The sequence below is a fragment of the Phoca vitulina genome, unplaced genomic scaffold (genome assembly GCF_004348235.1).
Source record: "Phoca vitulina isolate PV1807 unplaced genomic scaffold, GSC_HSeal_1.0 scaffold6, whole genome shotgun sequence".
NCBI classification, from domain to species: domain Eukaryota; kingdom Metazoa; phylum Chordata; class Mammalia; order Carnivora; family Phocidae; genus Phoca; species Phoca vitulina.
Window position 1 is genome coordinate 67,989,091 of NW_022589709.1, and position 20,903 is coordinate 68,009,993.

The 20,903-nt window shown below is 39.0% G+C and overlaps 1 protein-coding gene across 2 annotated transcripts in view; it reads right to left on the reverse strand.

Moving 5' to 3' along the window:
* The window catches only part of SPINK5 (serine peptidase inhibitor Kazal type 5), a 74,490-nt gene that overhangs the window by 7,522 nt on the left and 46,065 nt on the right, over positions 1-20,903 (reverse strand). Inside the window, exons 18-31 of one of the 2 annotated variants that reach the window (XM_032403516.1) lie at positions 19,834-19,924; positions 17,315-17,442; positions 16,601-16,667; positions 15,463-15,590; positions 13,640-13,742; positions 12,114-12,241; positions 9,641-9,713; positions 8,696-8,823; positions 8,457-8,535; positions 4,741-4,868; positions 3,858-3,930; positions 2,863-2,949; positions 2,642-2,769; positions 1,666-1,762 (exon numbers count right to left, since the gene is read on the reverse strand). In XM_032403516.1, coding sequence (XP_032259407.1) covers positions 1,666-1,762; positions 2,642-2,769; positions 2,863-2,949; positions 3,858-3,930; positions 4,741-4,868; positions 8,457-8,535; positions 8,696-8,823; positions 9,641-9,713; positions 12,114-12,241; positions 13,640-13,742; positions 15,463-15,590; positions 16,601-16,667; positions 17,315-17,442; positions 19,834-19,924 — 1,438 coding nt within the window. The remainder of the gene's footprint in view (positions 1-1,665; positions 1,763-2,641; positions 2,770-2,862; positions 2,950-3,857; positions 3,931-4,740; positions 4,869-8,456; positions 8,536-8,695; positions 8,824-9,640; positions 9,714-12,113; positions 12,242-13,639; positions 13,743-15,462; positions 15,591-16,600; positions 16,668-17,314; positions 17,443-19,833; positions 19,925-20,903) is intronic. The other variant, XM_032403517.1, reaches the window with a different exon arrangement.

Genomic DNA, 20,903 nt, shown 5'->3' on the forward strand with positions numbered 1-20,903 from the left:
CTCACGCTCAGCGTGGAGTTGGTTTGGCCCTCTCCCTCCCCCTTTGCCTCTCTTTCCAATATTTATTTTATTTGAAAGAGAGAGAGACAGTGCGCGTGCACACACACACACACATGCATGTGCATGCAAGTGGGGAGAGGGGCAGAGGGGGAGGGAGAGGGACTTTGAGAGGTGGTTGGAGCCAGGGTCTGCTCTGAAGGTGAAATCAACCATAATCGGTTCAGAGTTGATAGACTATGTAAGAAAATACTAAGGATATCTCTCCCTCTCTCTCTAAAATAAAATTTAAAAAATCCAGTGGACTGCTTTAGAATATGGTGAGTTCCATATTGGTAGATATTCAGGGAGAATTTAGACAAGCACCTTCTATGAATCACTGGCAAAGGTAGGAATGAACCAGATATATCTTTAGCATTTTTTTTTCAGGTATCTGCTGCTACAAGGTTCAAAACTACTAGGATAAAGCATTACAAAGAAGCAATGACAGGCTTCTTTGTACAAACTTTTTTTTTAAGGGTACAAACTCTCACTTATAAGATGAATAAGTTCTGGGGGTGTAATGTACAGCATGGTGATTATAGCTAATCATTCTGTATTATACACTTGAAAGTTGGTAAGTGAATAAATCTTAAATGTTCTCACCACACACACACAAATAGTAATTATGTGAGGTGATGGTGGTGTTTGCTGACACTATGGTGGTATCATTTTGCAACTTAAAAGTGTATTAAATCAAGACACTGTACATATTAAATTTACACAGTGTTATATGTCAATTATATCTAGAGGAAAAAAGAACAGATTTTGTGAATAGTTTCTCTCCATGCTTACAGGAGTCCTAGGGTAGCATCTAGTTTACTAAAAATCTGTAATTAGTATATATTTCACTAGGGCAACTCATCTACTATCCTACTTAAATTGGGCAAATAATAAGATTAAATTCATGTTTGATACTTTTCTTTCTTTTTTTTTCTGGGTCATCAGACTAGATGCTAAAGTTTCACTTTTAGAGGCCAATTTGATATGCTACTTCATGAATATGCTCTTATTCCCTTTCCTCCTTTCTATTCCTCACTTTGGCAAAGCTCTAAAAAAGCAAACCTGTTAGGCTAATTTACACTAAGGTGTATGTTACTGAAGGGCATCAGCTTGTATTTTGAATAAACAAGTTTTAACCACTGTGAATCGCTAATTAGTGGAATTTCACGGGTGTGAAAATGCTCCGTGCACCCCTCTTTAGGCTATTGGGAAGAGGGTTGATTTGGGGAGGGGGAGAGACAGGAAGCTAGGTGAGGAGTCTTTTTGGCCTGCTGAAATTACAGAACTGAGGCTCCTAACTACTTATCTGACCATATGTGCAATAAGCCACATTCATGATACACCCACATTTTAAAATTTCAATAATGTACTAAATTGGCTTGGAACAGGGCTAATAATCTAAAAGAGCACAGAATAATGCACTGATGAGACATTCCCAGAACTCTCACTGAGCTTGGAACTACACACAAAGGGTTTGGAGCTACACTGAATTCGCCTTTCCAAGGCCTCTTTATGGAAATGAAGCTCATGGGGGGCCGGGGGGGGGGCGGGGAGGGCAGATTGGCAACAGACCCCAAACAAATGCATCAACTTAATAAGTAGCTTTTCAGGAGTAGTCATTCTTACCAGAAAAGAAGTGGAGGAAGTTGGGCTGTTTTCGTCCATAGATCTAACGTGGAATGATTTCTCTTGAATTCTTGCCCTTTCCAAAGCTTCTTTTTGACTACAGAAGAAGACGAAAAGTAATTTAAAGTTATAGCCACAAAGACTAGCGCCTGTAACTTCCAGTGGAAGCTATGCCATCCTAAATAAAATATGATAGAACCGCAGAACATTCAGCCAGAGGATGATGTAAAGAAAAGTACACAATGGGGAACTGGTTGAGAGCACTCATCACTTACTAGATGTATGACCTTGGACGAGTTGCTTAAATGCCTTGAGCTTATCTTTTCTAGAACTTAAAAAGAGGGTAGTATTGGCAATTCCTGTCTCCAGGAATGTACTACAAAGAGCTAAAAAAATACCGATTATTACAATTGTGTTCACAGTGTTTCCATAACCATCGTCATTAGTATCTATCATGTCCATTGGTCCCCAAATATAGTTGTTCATCAAAATAACCTAGAAACCCCTTCTAAACAACAAATTCCTTAGCCCTGAATTTTTTGCCAAGTACATTTTGGGGGGTAAAAATCTGTTATTTCAGAAAAAGACTTTTCTGTTGAGTCTGATCCAGTTGTGGAACAAAGATTTGGAAGATTTTCTTGTAGTTATGATCCTGAGAGTTGACAAAAGTTTTCTCCAGTGACACAGCTAGTAAATATCCTGGTTAGAATTCACATATGGATTTCCTGTCTCCTATATCAAGTGTTCTCAACGTAAGGGCCTCGAATCTAAAGACTATTTTAAGGACGCCATGGATTCATGAGCACACATTTATTTAATTGGCAACTTCTAAAGATTCTGTTCCCATGGGTCCTGTCCCCATGCTTTAATAAAAACACCTTTTGCACTGAAAAATAAAAATGAAAATAAAAAATTAAAAAAAATAAAAACACAATTCCCCCACTAGCTGGAGGGGTAACAGGATCCTCTTACTCACATGATCATTCTGCACATGTGGCACTTGTTTTTGTATAATTTTCCATCAGCACCACGCACGGGGTCATTCTCTTGAGTGCACATGAGCCGGTCATTCCTCACGTACTGCCGAAAGTTACTGCACTCGTCCTAGAAAATGAGAAAGGGGAAGTGAACAGGATTTTTCCCCTTTCTAAAACTTGGTCTTAGAAAGTCCTTTCTTAGCTCTGAGCTCAGACTCACTGCCCTTATCCTGGCAATGGAGGCCAAGGAACGCCTAGACTTTAAAATTTCCAACCTCACTTCATTCTGAACTTTTCTTCCTGGGTCCTGGAAATGCAGAGGGGAACACTTAATAGATCATGTCTCCCTCACCCTTTCCTTCCTAACTTCCTTCCTTCCTTCCCCTCCTTTTCCACATGAGCTGTACTCTTTTTTTTTTTTTTAAGATATTTTAAAAAAATTATTTGTCAGAGAGAGAGAGCGCGAGCACACAAGCAGGAGGAGCGGCAGGCAGAGGGAGAAGCAGGCCGCCCGCTGAGCAAGGAGCCTGATGTGGAACTCGATCCCAGGATCCTGGGACCATGACCTGAGCCAAAGGCAGACGCTTAACTAACTGAGCCACCCAAGCATCCCACAGGAGCTTTACTCTTGACCAAAGGACAATATCACAGGACTCTAATGCCACAAATATGATTATCACTGCAAAGGACTGAATGAAGATGTCTTCTTTGCAGGCTTGAAAAGTAAATAGAAGAGGCAGCATCATGCATACACACTACTGATTTGTTGATGCTAAGAAAGCTATCTGGAGGAAACAGAAAAAAAAGACATCAAGGAGAGAAGCTAAAGGGGAGCTTTGAAATTAGTGTATGTTACCTGAATTGTTAAAATCAATGTCAACAAGCTACCCGAAGCCTCATTTCACATTTATGTCAGAGGAAAGCATGCAGTTGAGGTGAAAGAATTTTACACTCTATTTTTCAATACATATTTCTCCCAAAGAGGAGAGCAATATTTGATGTACACTGAGGGCAAATTCTCTACAAAACTGAGAAAAATATTAAACTTAAAGCCAGACGAAAATGTTGTTATAACCAAAATGAAATATTAGCAAAGTCTATTTTCTTTGAAGCAAAACATTGGCATTTTTATTATCCAAAAAAAAACCAGAGGAGAATGTCAGATTCTGAGGATGAAAGGCAAAATAGTTATCTTCGCATCTTTTAAGAAATGACCTTTGCATCATCTGAGGGCTTGGCACTTGATTTTTCTTCGTCATTCTTTTTTCTTTCACTAGCTTCTCGCTCACTGCAGAATAAAAAAGGATAGGATTTTTTTTTATAGGGTTCTTACTGAGTTTTTTTGTTTGTTTGTTTTTACTGAGCTTTTTAAATGAAGTATTTCTCTAATTCTAAACCTTAGCAAATCTAACACTATTTTCTCATATCTGAAAAAAATACCTAAAATACTTTTTTTTTCTTTTTTATTAATGAGTCTTAACTGTTGGAATTTTCATAGTGCATTTGTGGCAACACTATCGACTTCCATAAATTCGGTTACTACACTGTCATCCAGAGTGCTATGCTTAATAAAATATTTTATTAATAAAATATTTTATTAAGGAAAAATACAATGTATTTTTCTCTCTCATGTAGAGTTGCTTCCTTTCTCCTTTCTCTTTTCCATATTCAATTAGAACTGAACTTTACAATATTGATTTTCTTTATGTAGTTATATTGCTTCAAGTTTATAAATGTTTGAAGCATATTATCTCCTTGAATCACTATGAAAAGTCTATCATGTAGAAATTGCTGCCTTTACATAAAAGAGGAAGTATGTGGTTACTCAGCTGATGGACTTCTCTGAAAGCCCGGGATTTGGGCACCATACAATAGCTGTCTCCCTGTCCCAGATGCTCCGGGTATGATTACGCTTCTCATCATCAAAGGAAACATTTCTTGCCAGAGCATTCTGGAAGCTCACTGTCCTCTTCTAAAGGGAAGGCCTTGTCTGTTTTTCATGTGCAATGCCCAGGGCCTTAAGTTTTAAATTAAAAAGAACCATCTCCTCGCAAACAAGCAAAACCCATCAAATTGGTCGATAAACCTCTTCACGTACAAGATGCTCTGACACATAGCACACTTGTTGACGTGCATCTTGCCATCTGGACCCTGAACAGGGTTGTTTTCTCTGGTGCAGATAAACTTCCCCTCTCTCACCATATTCCGGAATTCATGGCACTGATCCTGCCAAGAGAAACAGAAAAAAGATGTTACCGTGATAGTCTGAGCTCTAAAATTTAAAACATAATTTGTGAGATATAAGCTCATAATACTTGAGGGGGGAAATAAAAATCTAGAGAAAACAGAATTTTAGGGATGGAATGTGTTTTAAAGGCTCTTTATTCAATATCTGCGTAGGAAGTTAGAATCCTCTCCATAGTGTCCCTCTCAAATAATGACTTTGTCTGGTGGAATTTCACGACTGCCTAGGGCAGCCTGTACTGTGTTAATGCAATTTTTAGCAGGCTGAGCCCCAAACCTGTCTCCCTGCAGCCTCCTCATTACTCCACACATAAGTAAGCCCTGAAATGAAATGAAAGACGCTCTGTTCCTCAAGAACAAAATAATATTTTATTATATGCCAGGCATTTTGTTGTTTGCTAAGAGCACACAAGATAAACACTCATTATCCTCATTTTATTGATGATAAACACTCATTATCCTCATGTTATAGGTGAGAAAATAAGGCTCAGAGAGATTAAATAAAGTCAATATTGGAATTGTGATCAGAAATCGGGTAACAAGCTTTGTTATTTTCTGTGCTTTTACCTGGCAGAGAATAAAACTCTTAAACACTTGTAAAAAGATAAAGCTGCCTTTTATATTCACTGAAAAATAAGAACCTTAAAAAGAAGGCAGTGAAAATGAATCCATAGGATCTGCCTCTGATGAAATTTTTGGACATCTACAGAAATTTGTCATTAACTACCTGTAAGCTCAAAGAGCCAAAGGAAATATATGGGAAAATTACCTTGAAAAATACTGCTAGTGACGTGGATGGCAGTTACCCTTCCTTCCTTCCTTCCTTCCTTCCTTCCTTCCTTCCTTCCTTCCTTCCTTCCTTCCTTCCTTCCTTCCTTCCTCCCTCCCTCCCTCCCTCCCTCCTTCCTTCCTTCCTTCCTTCCTTCCTTCCTTCCTTCCTTCCCACCTTTCTCCCTTCCTTCCCACCTTCCTTCCTTCCTTTCTCTCTTTCTTTCTTTCAAGAGATTTTATCTATTTATTTTAGAGAGAGAGAGAGTGTGAGTGGGGGGAGGAGCAGAGGGAGAGAGACAAGCAGACTCCATGCTGAGCATAGAGCCCGACACGGGGCCCGATCCTGTGACCCTGAGATCATGACCTGAGCCAAAATCAAGAGTCAGACGCTCAACTGACTGAACCAGCCAGGTGCCCCTATCCTTCCTTCTTTAAATTGTGATACCCATGAACAACTCCAGACCTACTTTTATTTGCAGTATTAAAAAAGTTCTCTGGAATACTTGATCAAAATACTAAATGTCTCACAGCCATCACTTTTGGAAGTTGCTAGAATTATTTCCTTTTCCAGCTACACAAAATCCCACTTACATATATGTTTATGATAACACCCATCTGCCTGTACTTCCATCTTTGCTTTATGGGTGCAATCTCTGGCTCTTCTTATTATGATCTGTGTGTAGTTAACTTATCTGAGTTTTTCTCAACTGAAAAACTGGATCAATACCACCTACTGCATAGATTTTGGGAAGGCTTATTTATTTTTTATTGACGTATAATTGATATTAGTTTCAGATACACAACATAGTGATTTGACATTTGTATACTTTGCAAAATGGTCACCCCAATAAATCTAGTTACCATACAGAGTTACTACAATGTTACTGACTGTATTCCCCATGTGTACGTTATATCTCCCTGACATTTACTCTCGAACTGGAAGCTTGTCCTGGGCAGGTGGTCAGTATGGATAAATATTATTATGATTTGTCCCGCATAACTGACCACCTGGATCTGCATGTACACCAGCAGGCTAAGGAATGTTGTTTGTTAGACTCATGCTGTGTGAATAACCTTGGGAGCCTGGTTGTTTGAAATATATTATCTGGCCTCCAGATGGCCCTTCTGTTCTGGGTGCCAAGAACTACAAATCTTGTCTCACACCCCCTCCTGCTCAAGGCTGGACTGGCCCCCTAGAATGGAATCTGGGAGGGGAGGCAGACAGACAAAGCCCAGGCTCCTTGACAATACAGAAACATGGTAACATAGAAATGCAGCTCACAGCAAACTGCAGGTAGGCAGACAAATGTTTAATTTCAAACCCTATTATTTGCCCTATAAATATTGCTCTATGGGGAGGGTCGGTTGGAAGTCTCACCTGAGGGGAGGATGCTCAGCTCAGGCCTCTCAGCGGGGACTCTAGCCTGGCTGTTCCCATAGGGCTTCCCCAGCTAATGAGGTTGAATGTTGTAAGTATCTGATTTGATGTAACTTTGCCTTACTCTCATTTATTGCCTACTATTACTTTCATCTATGTGTAGATTCCTTTCTTCTTCTGTTCCTATTAGGTTTCTATAATAATAATAAAAAACTTTTTCCTTTTTGAAACTGAAACACAGCTGTTGTGAATCTTTTGTTCAGAGCAGCAGGTTTAAATATGACGATGCATGTGATTTGTAAAAAATTTAACTTTGCAGATGTAGGTAAGACCATAGCTCTCTTTTTGCCACACAAACACACAAAATGTCTGGACATTTTTAATATACGAATATATAGAATATTTTTTGTTTGAAATTTCTAAAATAGATATTAAAAAAAGAAAAATATTGACTAAGATTATAAATAGAATAGATGGCCAGTAGAGATGATTTGAATTTATACAATAAAATCTTATCTCAAGGCCATTCATTTACCAAAATGCATAACAGATATTCCCAACATATATTTTTTAAAATGAAAATTACTATTAATGGTTCATTTTGTAAGTCAGTATAGACCTAATGAAAAGTTCCCTCATTAACATTCTTTAACAGGAAAACTTTCCTGGGGAGACTTCACGATTTCTCTTTTCTAATTGGAGTCCATTGATGGATTAGAAGAGATTGTGCTGTGTCATATTCTATGTGTTAGTGTTGTAAAGCATTGAACATTATTTTTAAAGCCCTAATTGAATACAAGACGGCACTGGAATGCCATGTCAAGAACTTATCATCTGGAGCTCTAAGTTTTTGATACTTGCTTTCTTATTTGTAGTTTTGGTGTCTATTTGCTTAATTATTTGTTTTAAAACTTCAGAGAAGAGGAGCGCCTGGGTGGCTTAGTCGGTTAAGCATCTGACTCTTGGTTTCGGCTCAGGTGGAGATCTCACGGGTCGTGAGATGGAGCCCCATGTTGGGCTCTGTGCTCAGTGGGGAGTCTGCTGGAGATTCTCTCCCTCTGCCCCTCCCCCTACCTACACACACATGCTCTTTCTCTCTCTCTCTCTCTCAATAAATAAATAAATAAATAAATAAATCTTTAAAAAAAAAAATAAAACTTCAGAGAAGAAATCCACTTCATCATAACAATAGCTTGGTGATGGTCATTGGTCCTACAGATAGGTGGTAATTACACCAGAGTTGCTTTCAGAGCACTGAAATAGCATGCTATTTCTTTGCAAGATCTGGCCATGCTTTCCTGTTCATCATTATATATACAATGAGTGGGACAGAGTAGGCATTCCATAAATATTTGCTGAATGAATTAACCTCACCCCCCAAGCTTCCAGCTTTAGGTATTAGTACATCTAACACACACTACCTGGTTTTCATTGCTCTTTTCTCCTGTGTTTCTCAAGTTGTCCTGCTCTTTCTTTTTTCTTTCAGCTGCTTCCCTTTCCCTTGAAAGAAAAATGGAAAAAAACATTTCAACCAAAGTGAACAAACACCTCATTAATAATTAGATCTGTTTTTAAAAAGAAGTCATTTTCTCAAACTGATGAGAAATGATTATCAAACTTTAATATTCGCAGTTAAAGGCTCATTTTTGAAAATACTCACAGTTTGTCCTTACACATAGCACACTTATTGCCGTGTGTCTTGCCATCCAGACCCTGGACAGGGTCACTTTCTCGGGTGCAGATAAGTTGTCCGTTTTTCATTTGGCTTCTAAACTCATCACACGTGTCCTAAAAAGAAGGAAAGTTTATATTGGAAATGGCTGTTTTCACATAGTATTTGATTGGGCTTGAAAATCTGAAGATTTTGATTTGAGAGTCAGGCAGCCACTTAACCTTGCTGGGAGGCGGTACAATGACCTACAAACATGTCCACATCCTAACTCCTGGGGCCTGTAAACATGTAGCCTGACATGATAAGGACAAATTAAGGTTGAGGACAGAACTAAGACTGCTAATTAGCTGCCCATAACATGGAGAGATTATCCTGAATTATCTGGGTGGCCCAGTGTAATCACAGAAGTTCTCATGAGAGAAAGAGGGGGGCAGGAAAGTCAGGATCAGAGTGAGGCAGCATGAAAACAATTCAACTGGCCCCTGCTGATTTTAAAGGTGGCCACGAGCCAAGGAATGCAGGCAGCTCTAGAAGTTAGAAAAGACTACGAAACAGATCTTCCCCAGAGCCTCCACAGAGAGAATTTGCGTTGTTTTAAGCCACTGTTGATAGTAATTTGTGACAGTAGCTGAGCCTCATTCTCCTCATCTATAAAATAAAGTTAAAAAATGTATTTGACCAGGTTGTTCAGACAATGAAATAAACTACTATTTGTAAAAGTGCTTTGCAATATGTTAGACTGAAAGATTTCCATTTGGCATTAAATTTCTCCATTGAACAAGTTACCAGCAATATTGACATGTATGATGACTTCTGATCTTCTTAGGGCAAAGATCTTGGTTGGCAACATTGACGTTCTCTTTCCATATTTTTGATTGCCACGGGTTGACTTACAGAAAGATCATTCTTGTCAAAATCTAGTTAATGACTCACTTTTTCTGATGCTGATTCAGTCCCATTTGATCTGTAGCCAGAATGTTTATTTTCTTCCTCTGCTTCTCTTTCCCTGGAAGAGAAGAATCAATAGTCATCCTGTTAACCCAGACTCAGGTTTGGAAGTAGCCTTAGAGTTTGGGTATCCTAAACCACCTCCTTCACAGAGGATCTTTGTACATCCCTGAGGTGGACAGTCAGCTTGGTTATTAGGAAGCTTCCTCATCACAGGGTATGTATGATGGATATTATATGTAGATCAACTCAAGTAATTTCAAAGTCTCCTTTATTTGTGTCCAGATTTATCTCTGTCTAATGTCTGCCCTTCAGCCTTACTTCATTCACAATCCCAGGACAACACAGAACGGGTTTGCTGAATCAATTTTCTCTTCTTGATATTAACCCATCAGATATTTAGAGGCAAGTTTCAGGTCTTAAGCCCAGTGTCCTCATCTTTTCATCATTAGTTGTGGTTTTTAATTCACCACCAACTCACCATTCTAGTGCCTTGACAAGTAAGGCAACCCATTAGAATATTATTTCTTAAAGTATGGAGCCCAAGATAGAAAGAAGACAAGTAATCTAGAAAGTACCTTAGGATCATTTTTTTTTAAATCTCTTACCTTTCTGATAAAATATTTATTTCAATGGTCCCCAAAGTTTTCATGTGTATTAAGAAACACTGAGATTTTTAAAAATTCAGATCCACTGACCATCCCAACATGTTTACTGACAAGATTTAGACTGGGACTCTAGCCTGGTTTTTAATGAGCCAGGTCATTCTGATGCAGTTGGCTCAAGATCCAAATATTTCAAAACTCTAATATACTTATCTCTTTCAAAATTTTATTCGGTTTTGTACACAAAACAAACGTGTGTATGAATGTACATAACATGAATATATACATTCTTTTTAGGGAGTTCCCTTTGTGTAGTAAAGTGGTAGTAAAACATATCCTGAAGATTCAAACATATATAAAGTCATGACATTTTATCAAGTACTATTGGAAAAAGAGGGTATTGTAATGATTCAGTTTAGTGGAATTCTAGTGATAATCATGGCTCTGATCAAAAGCCTCCAGTGACCTCTGATCACACATAGAATAAAATCCAATGTCCTTCTCTTGGCCTAAAAAGCCTTATTTGATCTCTCCAAACTCATTTTCTGCTATTTTCTGTGCAATAATTTTGAGACATGATGACCTCCTTTCTGTTTCTTGAGCTTGGTAATTTTACATCTTCAGAAATTTGCATTGATTTTTGCTCTGCCTGAAACTTTCTTCCTCCAGATGTCCAGACGATTCACTTCACCCACTTTTTACAGGTATCCCTCACATGTCAGGCCTGCCCTGAACACCATAAACAAAGCAGCAACTGCAATCCCTTTCTGTTGCTTCACTCTCTTTTATTTTCCTCATCAATATCTGACTTTGTGCTATATAGTTATTTCCTTATTTATTTATAATCTGTCTTTTCTGTATTATATTATAGTTCCATGGCAGGAACCTTTTGTTGCTCACATCAAGAATGCTTGTCCATGAGTAGTGCCTGTTACATAGCAGAGAGTCAAAAACCATTTATTGTCAGATGAATGATTTCCAAAGATCATAAAAAATATTCCATTTGTGTTGTGTTTTGTTAAATACTCCAGATAAGTATCTTATAAGATAGATGACACTGATAACAATGGCAAAATTTTATCTTCACTCCCCCCATGAGACCTTGAACTTAAAAAAAAAATTCAGGTTTTCTCATCTGTAAAATGCAACATTTGTACTAATCAAATTTTCTCACATGGCCTATACTGTCACAAGATTATAATTTCTTTTCAAGGAGAAAGGTGAAGCAGGTATATGTGTGGAGAAGCATTACTTATTAAGTATATACCAATTAAATGCCATAATCAATAGCATTGTGCTATAGGCATCAAATTTTAGAACTACAAGTACCCATCAAGGTCACCTAGAAAACTGCCTTAATATACAGCAGTGGTTATGTTACTTGCCTCAGTAACACAAACCACGTGTGGCTGAGTTGGATAATAAAGCACTCCAATTCAGTACCATTCACCATGGGAAAACAGAAGCAACACACCCTGGATTATACAATAAATGTGTTGTATACATACAAGAAACAACCCTCTTAAACTATGCTGGTGAACTATCCCAAATGACCTTCACAAATTCTCCATAGGACTTAGGCATTATATGTTCTAAAGCACAATTATCTACCATGATGGCATTTGTAGGTCACAGAATTATGACAGAAAAATTAGAGTAGGAATCAGACATTGATTAGCTGCCATTGCTAAGGCTTGTTGTTCCTTAGGGGATGTAAGAGAAAGAGACAATACTTGGGAATTAACAAAAACAATAATTTTCCTGGAGGGAGTTGTAAGTAAATGAGAAAGAGCCTGTCATTCAGGAGGAAGTGGTGACTAATTTTTGGACTGCCAGTGGAAAGAAGTACTTACAGTATCTCTTTACACATGGTACACTTATTGTTGTACGACTTGCCATCAGCATCACGTACAGGATCACGCTCCCGAGTACAACTGAGTTTTCCATTTTGCGTTTTGTCCCGATACTCTGCGCATTGGTCCTGAAAAAGGAGAGGAGAGTAGGTCTCCAGATTACCTGATCTCTTGTATTGCTGTTAAATTTAACAAACTTAACTCAAAACAATTTAAGTAAGAAAAGTTCTGATTTACCTCCTCTTATATATAACACCTAGTACTGCTATCTACAGAGAAAGGGGGACTGGAATCACCCATATTCTAAGTCAGCTGTCATGGATAATAATATTGCTTTTAAGGTTCTACACAGGGAAATTATCAAGCTCGCTGGGATTTAACAGCATGAAGGGTCAGCAAACTATAGCCTACAGGACTAATCTGTCCTGCTGCCTGTTTTTATATATGGGGTTTTATAAATAAAACTTGAAACACACCTTCACTCATTCAGGGATTATGGCTGCTTTCTGACAACAATGGCAGAACTGAACAAAAGCAACAGAGACTATAGGACTCAGAATGTCTAAAATATTTGCTATCTGGCCTTTACAGAAAAGAGAAGTTGCTGACCTCTGGTGTAGATCAAAGGGAGAAAGAAATGTTGGAGGGAAATATAAAGTTATGCAAGATGCCAAGGAAAAGAGGCTTGAGCGAACTGTGGAGCGGAGAGACAAAGGGCCTTACCAGCTCTCGCCCTTGAGAGTGAGGATGTAGCCTCCTTACCGAGAAAGATGGAAAAACAGAATAGCCAGAATTTATCAACAGAGATGGTCCTGATATACCAAGGTAGTAAGAAGAGAGCTCAAGTGGCTGTCGTCTTACGCAGTGGTGTTCACACGCCGGAGGAGGGGGTTTACAGGCAATTACTGTCATTCTGACCCTTCAAAATGTCTCAGGAAATGTGCTAAAAACTTGCCTAAATTATTTTATTTTCTCCCTGTAAGAGTGAATAAGGGAAACCAGAGTTCAGTGAGATGAACTAATTTATTCCAAGCTGCACAAGTCCTGCGCCGCAGGGGCAGGATCATATCCCCAACTATCTGGCTCTGAAAACCCTGCAGTTTCACCGTATTATGCTGCCTTGGATCCCAACAGAAAATCTGCCTCTAACCCGTGGCTCCACTGAGGGAAAGAGAGAACAATAAGAGAAAGGAGGAGCATGAGATGCTGACGGGGAACGTCCCCATGCTGATGTCACTGTCTCTGCCGTGATCAGTTATTGGCCTGAGAGCTACATTCTGTAAAAAGGGGTCAGGAGACTCGGATGACGTCATCATGTTAATTATTTCCTTGTTTAAAGAAGTAAAAAATGCGCCCTAGAGAGATGAAAAATTGCTGAGATATTACCCTACAGTTTAAAGGGGGGAACTGCCCTGTCCTTCCAAGGACGCCTTCACACCCAGCATGACGTCCGTTCCCCTTTCCCACGGGTGCCCTTGTCCGTGACTTGCGTCCCCTCTGCCTGTGCAAATTAGAGGTTCTCTCACCTGAGCTTTCCCTCCTCCGCCACCGCCACCGTGGGAACTATGCTCCACCGCGTTTCTCTGATCTTCATCTTCTTTTCTCTTTCTTTCTTCATCTTCTTTCTGGCTGGAAATTAGAAAGGGGGAGGTAGGGAATAATAGATTACAGAGAGTGGGGTACGTTTCTGCGAGTTCCTCCTCCCGTGACCAAATTAGATTTGTATAGAATTCACCAGCATTTACTGAACAGCTACCATGTTGCAGGCCCTCTGAAAACAGAAAGACGAATTATGTGGAGTCCTTCTTTTTTTTTTTTTTGAGTCCTTCTGCCTGGAAAAGCTCTCCCTGTTGTAGGGGAAAACCAAGTACATAAACATAAGCAAGACCACGGGAGCGTTTTACTAGCCCTTCATAAATGCTCACTGTGACTCTCAGCTGGATTCTTCTCAAATACCTCAGAGCCAAGAGGTCCAACAATAATTATCTTTTTCCACCAAATGTGCCCTTGCTCCTGGACTCTCTACCTTCCATGAAGAACAAAACCCTGGAGCTGTCTCTGCTCCTGCCTCTCAGCTCCCACAGCTGTTGCCGGCATGACACTAATTTCACATCTCACCTTCTCTCCTGTTTCTCTGACTCTAGTTATCGCTCCTGGATTCCTGCAAACCCCTTCTACCACCAGCAGCATTCTGAATCTCAGTCCCTTCCTTCTCTTTGTTCCCTTTTTACTGCCGACATACGAATCTTCCCAAAGGAACCATATTTATGCCACTTACTCTCCTACCTGAAAAATTTTAGCAGCTTCCCACGATATACAGGATTGACTTCAAAGTCCTTGATCTGGCATTCAAACCCAGCAAAGTGGCTAAGTTCTAACGAAACTAAATGACTTGCTCTTTACTGTTGATACGGTTTCCTTACTTCTAGAGCTTTACCTGTGCTTTTTCCTTCTTCTCCTCTCATTCCTTCCTGTTCACATCTTATCCAAATTATAAAGTCCAGTTCTACTCTCCCATAAAACTTCCTATTAATTCTCCCTTCCCTGAAGTACTAGAACCCATTGAATACATCATTTATCATTTAGCAATTCCTCCTTCGTATTTTTTTAAAGCTTTATTTATTTATTTTAGATAGAGAGCAGGGGGAAGGGCAGAGGAAGAAGGAGAGAAGCAGACTCCCCACTGAGTGTGGAGCCCGATGTGGGGCTGGATCCCAGGACCCTGAGATCATGATCTGAGCCGAAACCAAGAGTCGGACACTTAACTGACTGAGTCACCCAGGCTCCTATCCTCCTTCCTATTATATGAACTTGTACCCATGTCTATTTCATCCATCTATGTACAATCATTATTCACACTGTACATTGTAGGTGTTCAATAAATGGCTATTGAATGACTGAAATATTTTATGTGTACTTCTGAGCTTTCTGTACAGAACTATTTTTCATTTTGTGAAAAATGTGATATTTTCAAAAACGTAGGTAGAAAAGTTAGGCTGATAGTAAAATATGTTTATCTTCCCAGAGGTATTTAAAAGGTGATGTAGAGAAGGGATCCATCAGACAGCAAAGGACTTAAAATTTTACCAAGAAAGATGTTGTGATCTATTAATAGGTGGGCTCTCCTCCAGAATTTATAGAGAATGTAATACCCTAGTCATATATTGTCTATTTCTAGAATTGTGAATCTTGGTCTTTATAAAGAAAGATTTGCCCGAAAACGCTCTGCAGAGAATCATTTGCTCCCTTTACATGTAAAGAAAGGACAAACACAATAGACATTATCTTCCTGGCTCTCTGTCTCCCCAACTCTGCCAACCCCCGGCAGGGGCCTCATTTGTGCACTCACAAGACAGCTTTACACATGGCACACTTGTTGCCGTGGGTCTTGCCATCTGGGCCACGCACGGGATCATTTTCTCGTGTGCAGAAAAGATTTCCATTTTGCAAAAGGCTCCGAAATTCACTGCATGTATCCTAAAGGAGGAGAAAAGGCAAGAGCGTGGGTATTTTCGTATAAATTACTTTGTTGGATTCCTTCCAAGTGCTTCCTAGTAAAACAGGAACAGAAAATGACCTCTGGGTATTTTTATTCCTGGCAATTGTTTCATTCAATTCCTACTAAACACACATGACTTAAAAAGAAGATTCTCTTTCTTTTTCCTTGAGATTTAGCCCCCAAATCCAGACTGAATCTGCACCCACACATAAGAAAGAATCCCTTAATAACCTGGGTTCTTGGAGAACTGGCCGCTCATCTTTGATGGGGGCAAGCAAATGACCACAAACCTGAAAAAAATCTACTTGGAATCAACCTTTTTGAAACGAAGAAAATATCCTAGAATGTTCTAGTGTGCCCAATGTACTATTTTTATTTTCCCCAAAATGCTGGCACCAGAAATAATTAAAGACAAAGTGAGGAACATAACTGATGTGACCCAATGTGGTCATTCAAAACGACATAGTGGGTTAGGAATTACGCTAGATTTGGTGTCTGGAGGTCTAGGTTTGAACTCTTTTGTTTTCATTTTTCAGTTGTGAGAACTTTGAAATACGAAGATGTGGAATCTGATGCCGATAGTCCCATTGCAACTTCTTCCTTCTCTCTGGGTTTTAAATCTTCCATTTAAAAACACAGGAATGAGGTAGATCAGATGTTTGCAAACTATGGCCTGTAAGCAAACTCTGGCCCACCACCTAGTTTTGTAAATAAAGTCTTCTTGGAACACATCCATGCCCATTTATCTGCATATTACCTGTGGCTGCTTTTACAGCTGTGACAATAGTGTTGGGACAGAGACCGAACGGCCACAACCATTCAAATGTCTACTATTTGGTCCTTTAAGAAAATTCTATCAATTCCTAGATTAGATGAACCTTGAGTTCTCTTACATAGGCTTTTGGTAATTCCATGTGTTGTTTTTTTTTTACAGAGAAACTGCAAAACCTCATCCTTCACTGTGATATTAACCTTCTAGGACAACTACCTTTTCAGCTTCTCTCTTAGCTTTTGTTCTGGATTCAGCTTCTTCTTTTTCTTTTGCTTCTTGCTGGCTGTAGGAGGGGGAGAGGGGAGAATCATTCCTGGCACCCAGTACCTATTATTCTAAAGGGGAAATCTCTCTAGATAGAAATATCTCATTATTTCCGTACCTCTACAAACTGAGTTTGGGAGTAGAAAGGTAAATGCACTGCTCTCCATATTGTTTTTTGTTTTTAACTTTGCTTAAAGAATAAGACACAGCGTCATAGCAAACCAATCAACAAATTTTTAGCACTACGTTCTTCTGGAAAATAAAGATATTGTCCTTTTTCCCAGAAAGCAATGAGGATGCTTGAAAATATTTACTAGATGTTAGCAAATGTTCAATTTGATAGTGCCCAGTGATCACATCTTTGGATTATTCATGGTAGTATGTATGTAGAGAACAGGTATCCCAGTCCTTGTATGCCATTAACTCTGGGGGAATCTGCTGTGAGCACATGGTCCTCCCTGGAGCAAATTCAAGGACATTTTCAAACACTAAGAATACCTCAAAGAAATGTGCAAAGTATATGGCTTTATAACTGTAAATCCTTGAACTCCATGCAAAGATAGCTTCCATAGCGACTTCCTAGAGAAAACCTTCGGTATGATGTCCCTTGCCTGCCGCAGGCCTATCTTCTCCACACTCAGCGGCAGTGGCTGTGGCTCTACTCACAAGAAGGCCTCACACATGGAGCAGGTGTTGCCATGCATTTTCCCATCTGGGCCTTCAATGGGGTCGTTCTCTTTGGTGCAGGGGAGTCGACCGTTTCTCACAGAGTTACGGTATTCATGGCACAGCTCCTGTCAGGTGAGGGTGGATTTAAGAATCAGGTAACTAAATATCGGAGAACTCTTCCACATTACCCCTCTGAAAACTATGATAGAATGTTCCCAAACATAACGGATACATCAAAATGGTGATGTAGGAGGTCAATGTTACCAAGATACTCTTCAGGGGCCTAGCTCACACGTTATCTGGAAAATAAGATTACGTTACTGATCTCATTAGAAAAACTTCAATTCAACTCAAATATTATTCTGGGTTAGGTACTGTAAGATATATGAAGAAGAATCATCTATTGTTCCTTTTGTAAAAAAAAAAAAAAATTGTGATTGGCAGAATAAAACTCCTACCCCCCAAATTTGTCCAAGTCCTAATATCCAGATCCTGTGAATATATTACCTTACAGGGCAAAAGGGACTTTGCGGATATAATTAAGTTAAGAACCTCGAGATGGGGAGATTCTCCTGGATTCTCCTATGTCCCCAATGTAACTGCAGGGGTCAGTCCTTACAATTGGAAGAGTGAGACAGGAGGGAATGAGAGGGCATTATGACTGCAGAAGAACAGTCAGAGACATGATGTTGTTGGCTTTAAGATGATGGAAAGGGTCCAAGGGCTGAGGAGCACGATGGCTTCTAGAAGTGAGAAAAAGCAAAGAGAAATTCTCCCCTATAGATTCCAGAAAGGAACACAGCCCTACCAACCCTTTGATTTAGCTCAGTGAGACCCAGGTCAGACTTCTAATATAAAAACCAAAGATAGTAAGTTTGTGTTGCTTTAGGCCACCAGGTTTGTGGTAATCTGTTAGAGCAACCATAAAAACCAAGTACAGAGTATTTAGAGTCTTTGGAGAAAGTGCATAGAAGTATCTATAAGTTAGAATAAAACAAATTATATAATTGAGGAATAAAGGAAAATTGCTGGCATAATAGATGACAGAGTTATTAAGTATATTGTATAAATGGGGAAAAGCTTTGGAGAGCAGCTAATAGTTATTCTGAGCCATGAAAAGTGGCCAGAATTTTGACAGAAGAAAGGGATAGTCAGGTCTGAGTATGAGGGGACCATACAGAAAGTAAAGTTCATTGCATGTATAATACTGAAGACTTAAGGCATGTGAGGGGCTGTGCTGATATACATGGATAAGTTTCTCAGGACTTCATAAAAATAATATACATAATAATATTTTATAAGTGAAGAAGGTAAGACACAAAACTGTCTGCCTTACTGGAAGGGAGACACAGGCAGTATTTGAGCCCTGGCAGTGTGAGTCCAGAGTTCAAGTTTTTAACCATAATGTGACTGAGTCCATAAGATGGGATACCTTGAATCAATGCTTGGCGTGTCCAAGAAGCAACAAGGCAGCACAAGGATGGCAATGGGTAGAAAGTAGGAAATGAGGTCTGAGAGGTGGCAGAGGTCAGATCACGCATGGTATTGTAAGCCACTAGAAGGACCTAGTTTCTTACTCTGTGTGAGATGAGAAGCCACTGGGTGGCATAACCTCCCTTATGTTTTTAAATAATTACTTTGGTTTCTGAGTTGAGGGTAGATTGTAGGGAACAAAGGTGAGAGCAGGGAGAACAGTAAGAAGTCAGGTCTTCCAAATTATAAAAGGATACAGGAGAGGAGAAATGAAGACCTGAGGCGCGCCCTGTAGGAATCTTACAAATGGTGACAGGGTGCAAGATCTAAGGTGTATCATGGGCATTATAGCCAGAACTTGTGTTCTAATTGCTAGCTCTCAAATTATTAACTATATATATCTCCTAACTTCTTATCTGAGCCTCTGAGTCCTCTTCTATAAAATATAGACAATAATACATACCTTGAATGGTTACTACAAAGATCAGTCCTAAAATTGCTATACCATATGGCATATAGCAGCAATTAAATAATTAATAGCCATCAACATCATCATCATCATCATCATCATCATCATCATCATGTGAGAATGTAAACCCAAGGTTCAAAAATGCTGTTAAGTAATTTTCCCAAAATCTCACAGAAAATTAATTGGGATTAAAACTTAGATTTGTTTGTTTGTTTTGTTTTACTTGTTTTGAACTAATCATCCTTATATAAAAAGATACAGAGAAAAATCTGAAATCTGCCTCTATTGGTTTGTATTCAGATAACAAGATAGCCATCTGTATACACTTCTTTTTTTGGGATAATACAATTCACATGGTCAGTGGAGAAAATGATGACTGACCTCTTCTCAAATGCACAAGCAACTAAATCAGATTTGGTGTGAATGGGAAGAAGGAATCCTCTTATACACAAGGATCCAAATACATGTTCTCAGTCTGCAAAGTCACTAAGGACACTGGGATGAGGAGGTGGGAGTGGGAGGCTTGTCCAGGGGAATGGAATATTTATGTGGTTCTAATATCTAAAACATTTACCTGTGCTGCTTCTCTTCTCACTTTATCAGCCTGTGCTTTGTCCTTTCCTTCCTTGCCATTATTTTTCTTCTCTTCTTCTTCTTCAAGTTTGCTGCAATTAAAAACAAAGAAGATACAAGCTAAGTACAATTTCCCATTGTCTATGATAATGTATTTTAAAAAGGGATGAGGATCTTCCAGACAAGGTCAGATTCACTCTTCAGTAAAAATTTATCCAGTCTAAGAGATACTATCACTGTGCCCAACAATGCAGATAATAAACAAAAGAATAATAAAATACAATCCACCTTAAAAAAAAAACTAGCATGATCTTTTATCAGTATGAGACCCTCAAGTAGTCTTGATTCCATCAGTCTTATCCCATCAATCAGTGATTTCAATGATCTGAAAGAAGCCACAGTTACCTTGATTTTTTAAAATTGTGCAACTTTTCCTTTGTAAATAACAACCATATCAGTGATGAAAGCCAGAGGTGATACCAAGTCAGACAATGGGCCCATAATCAAAATAAACCATGTTTCACTATAAAATTATTTTTTTAGATATTATTTTAAGGGAATTAATATTCAGGTTGAAGTTCAAGTTTTAGAATAATGATCCAAGTCCAATAAGATTCAACAATTAATATTTTAGGTTGATCATGAGCCTAAGCTTCTGGCTTTCTTGCTATTTTCTACTGGTACACAGTTTATCAAAGCTGGAAAATCTGTAGCACTGATCATCCCATCTAGTCATCACCACAGCATGGACAATGGATCAAGTGAGAAAAGAGCCTTGATTTCCTGACTCTCAGGCCACTGTGTACACTACTGGCTTAGTCTTTCAGTCTCTCCTTCAAGGAACTATGTGCATATACCTGAGATTGGACAAGGACATATGAAAGTTAAGGGACAACAATAACCTTGCACCTTTTCAACAGATATTATTTAAACATCTACCTTAGCTTGAGACTCTGTAGAAGATTAGGAATCTAAGAAGGAGGAGAACCTGAGGAGGTAATAATCAATTTCTCCTAGACTGTCTCACACAATGGAGCTTTGGTCCCACTCACCAAAACAATGGCCTAAAAG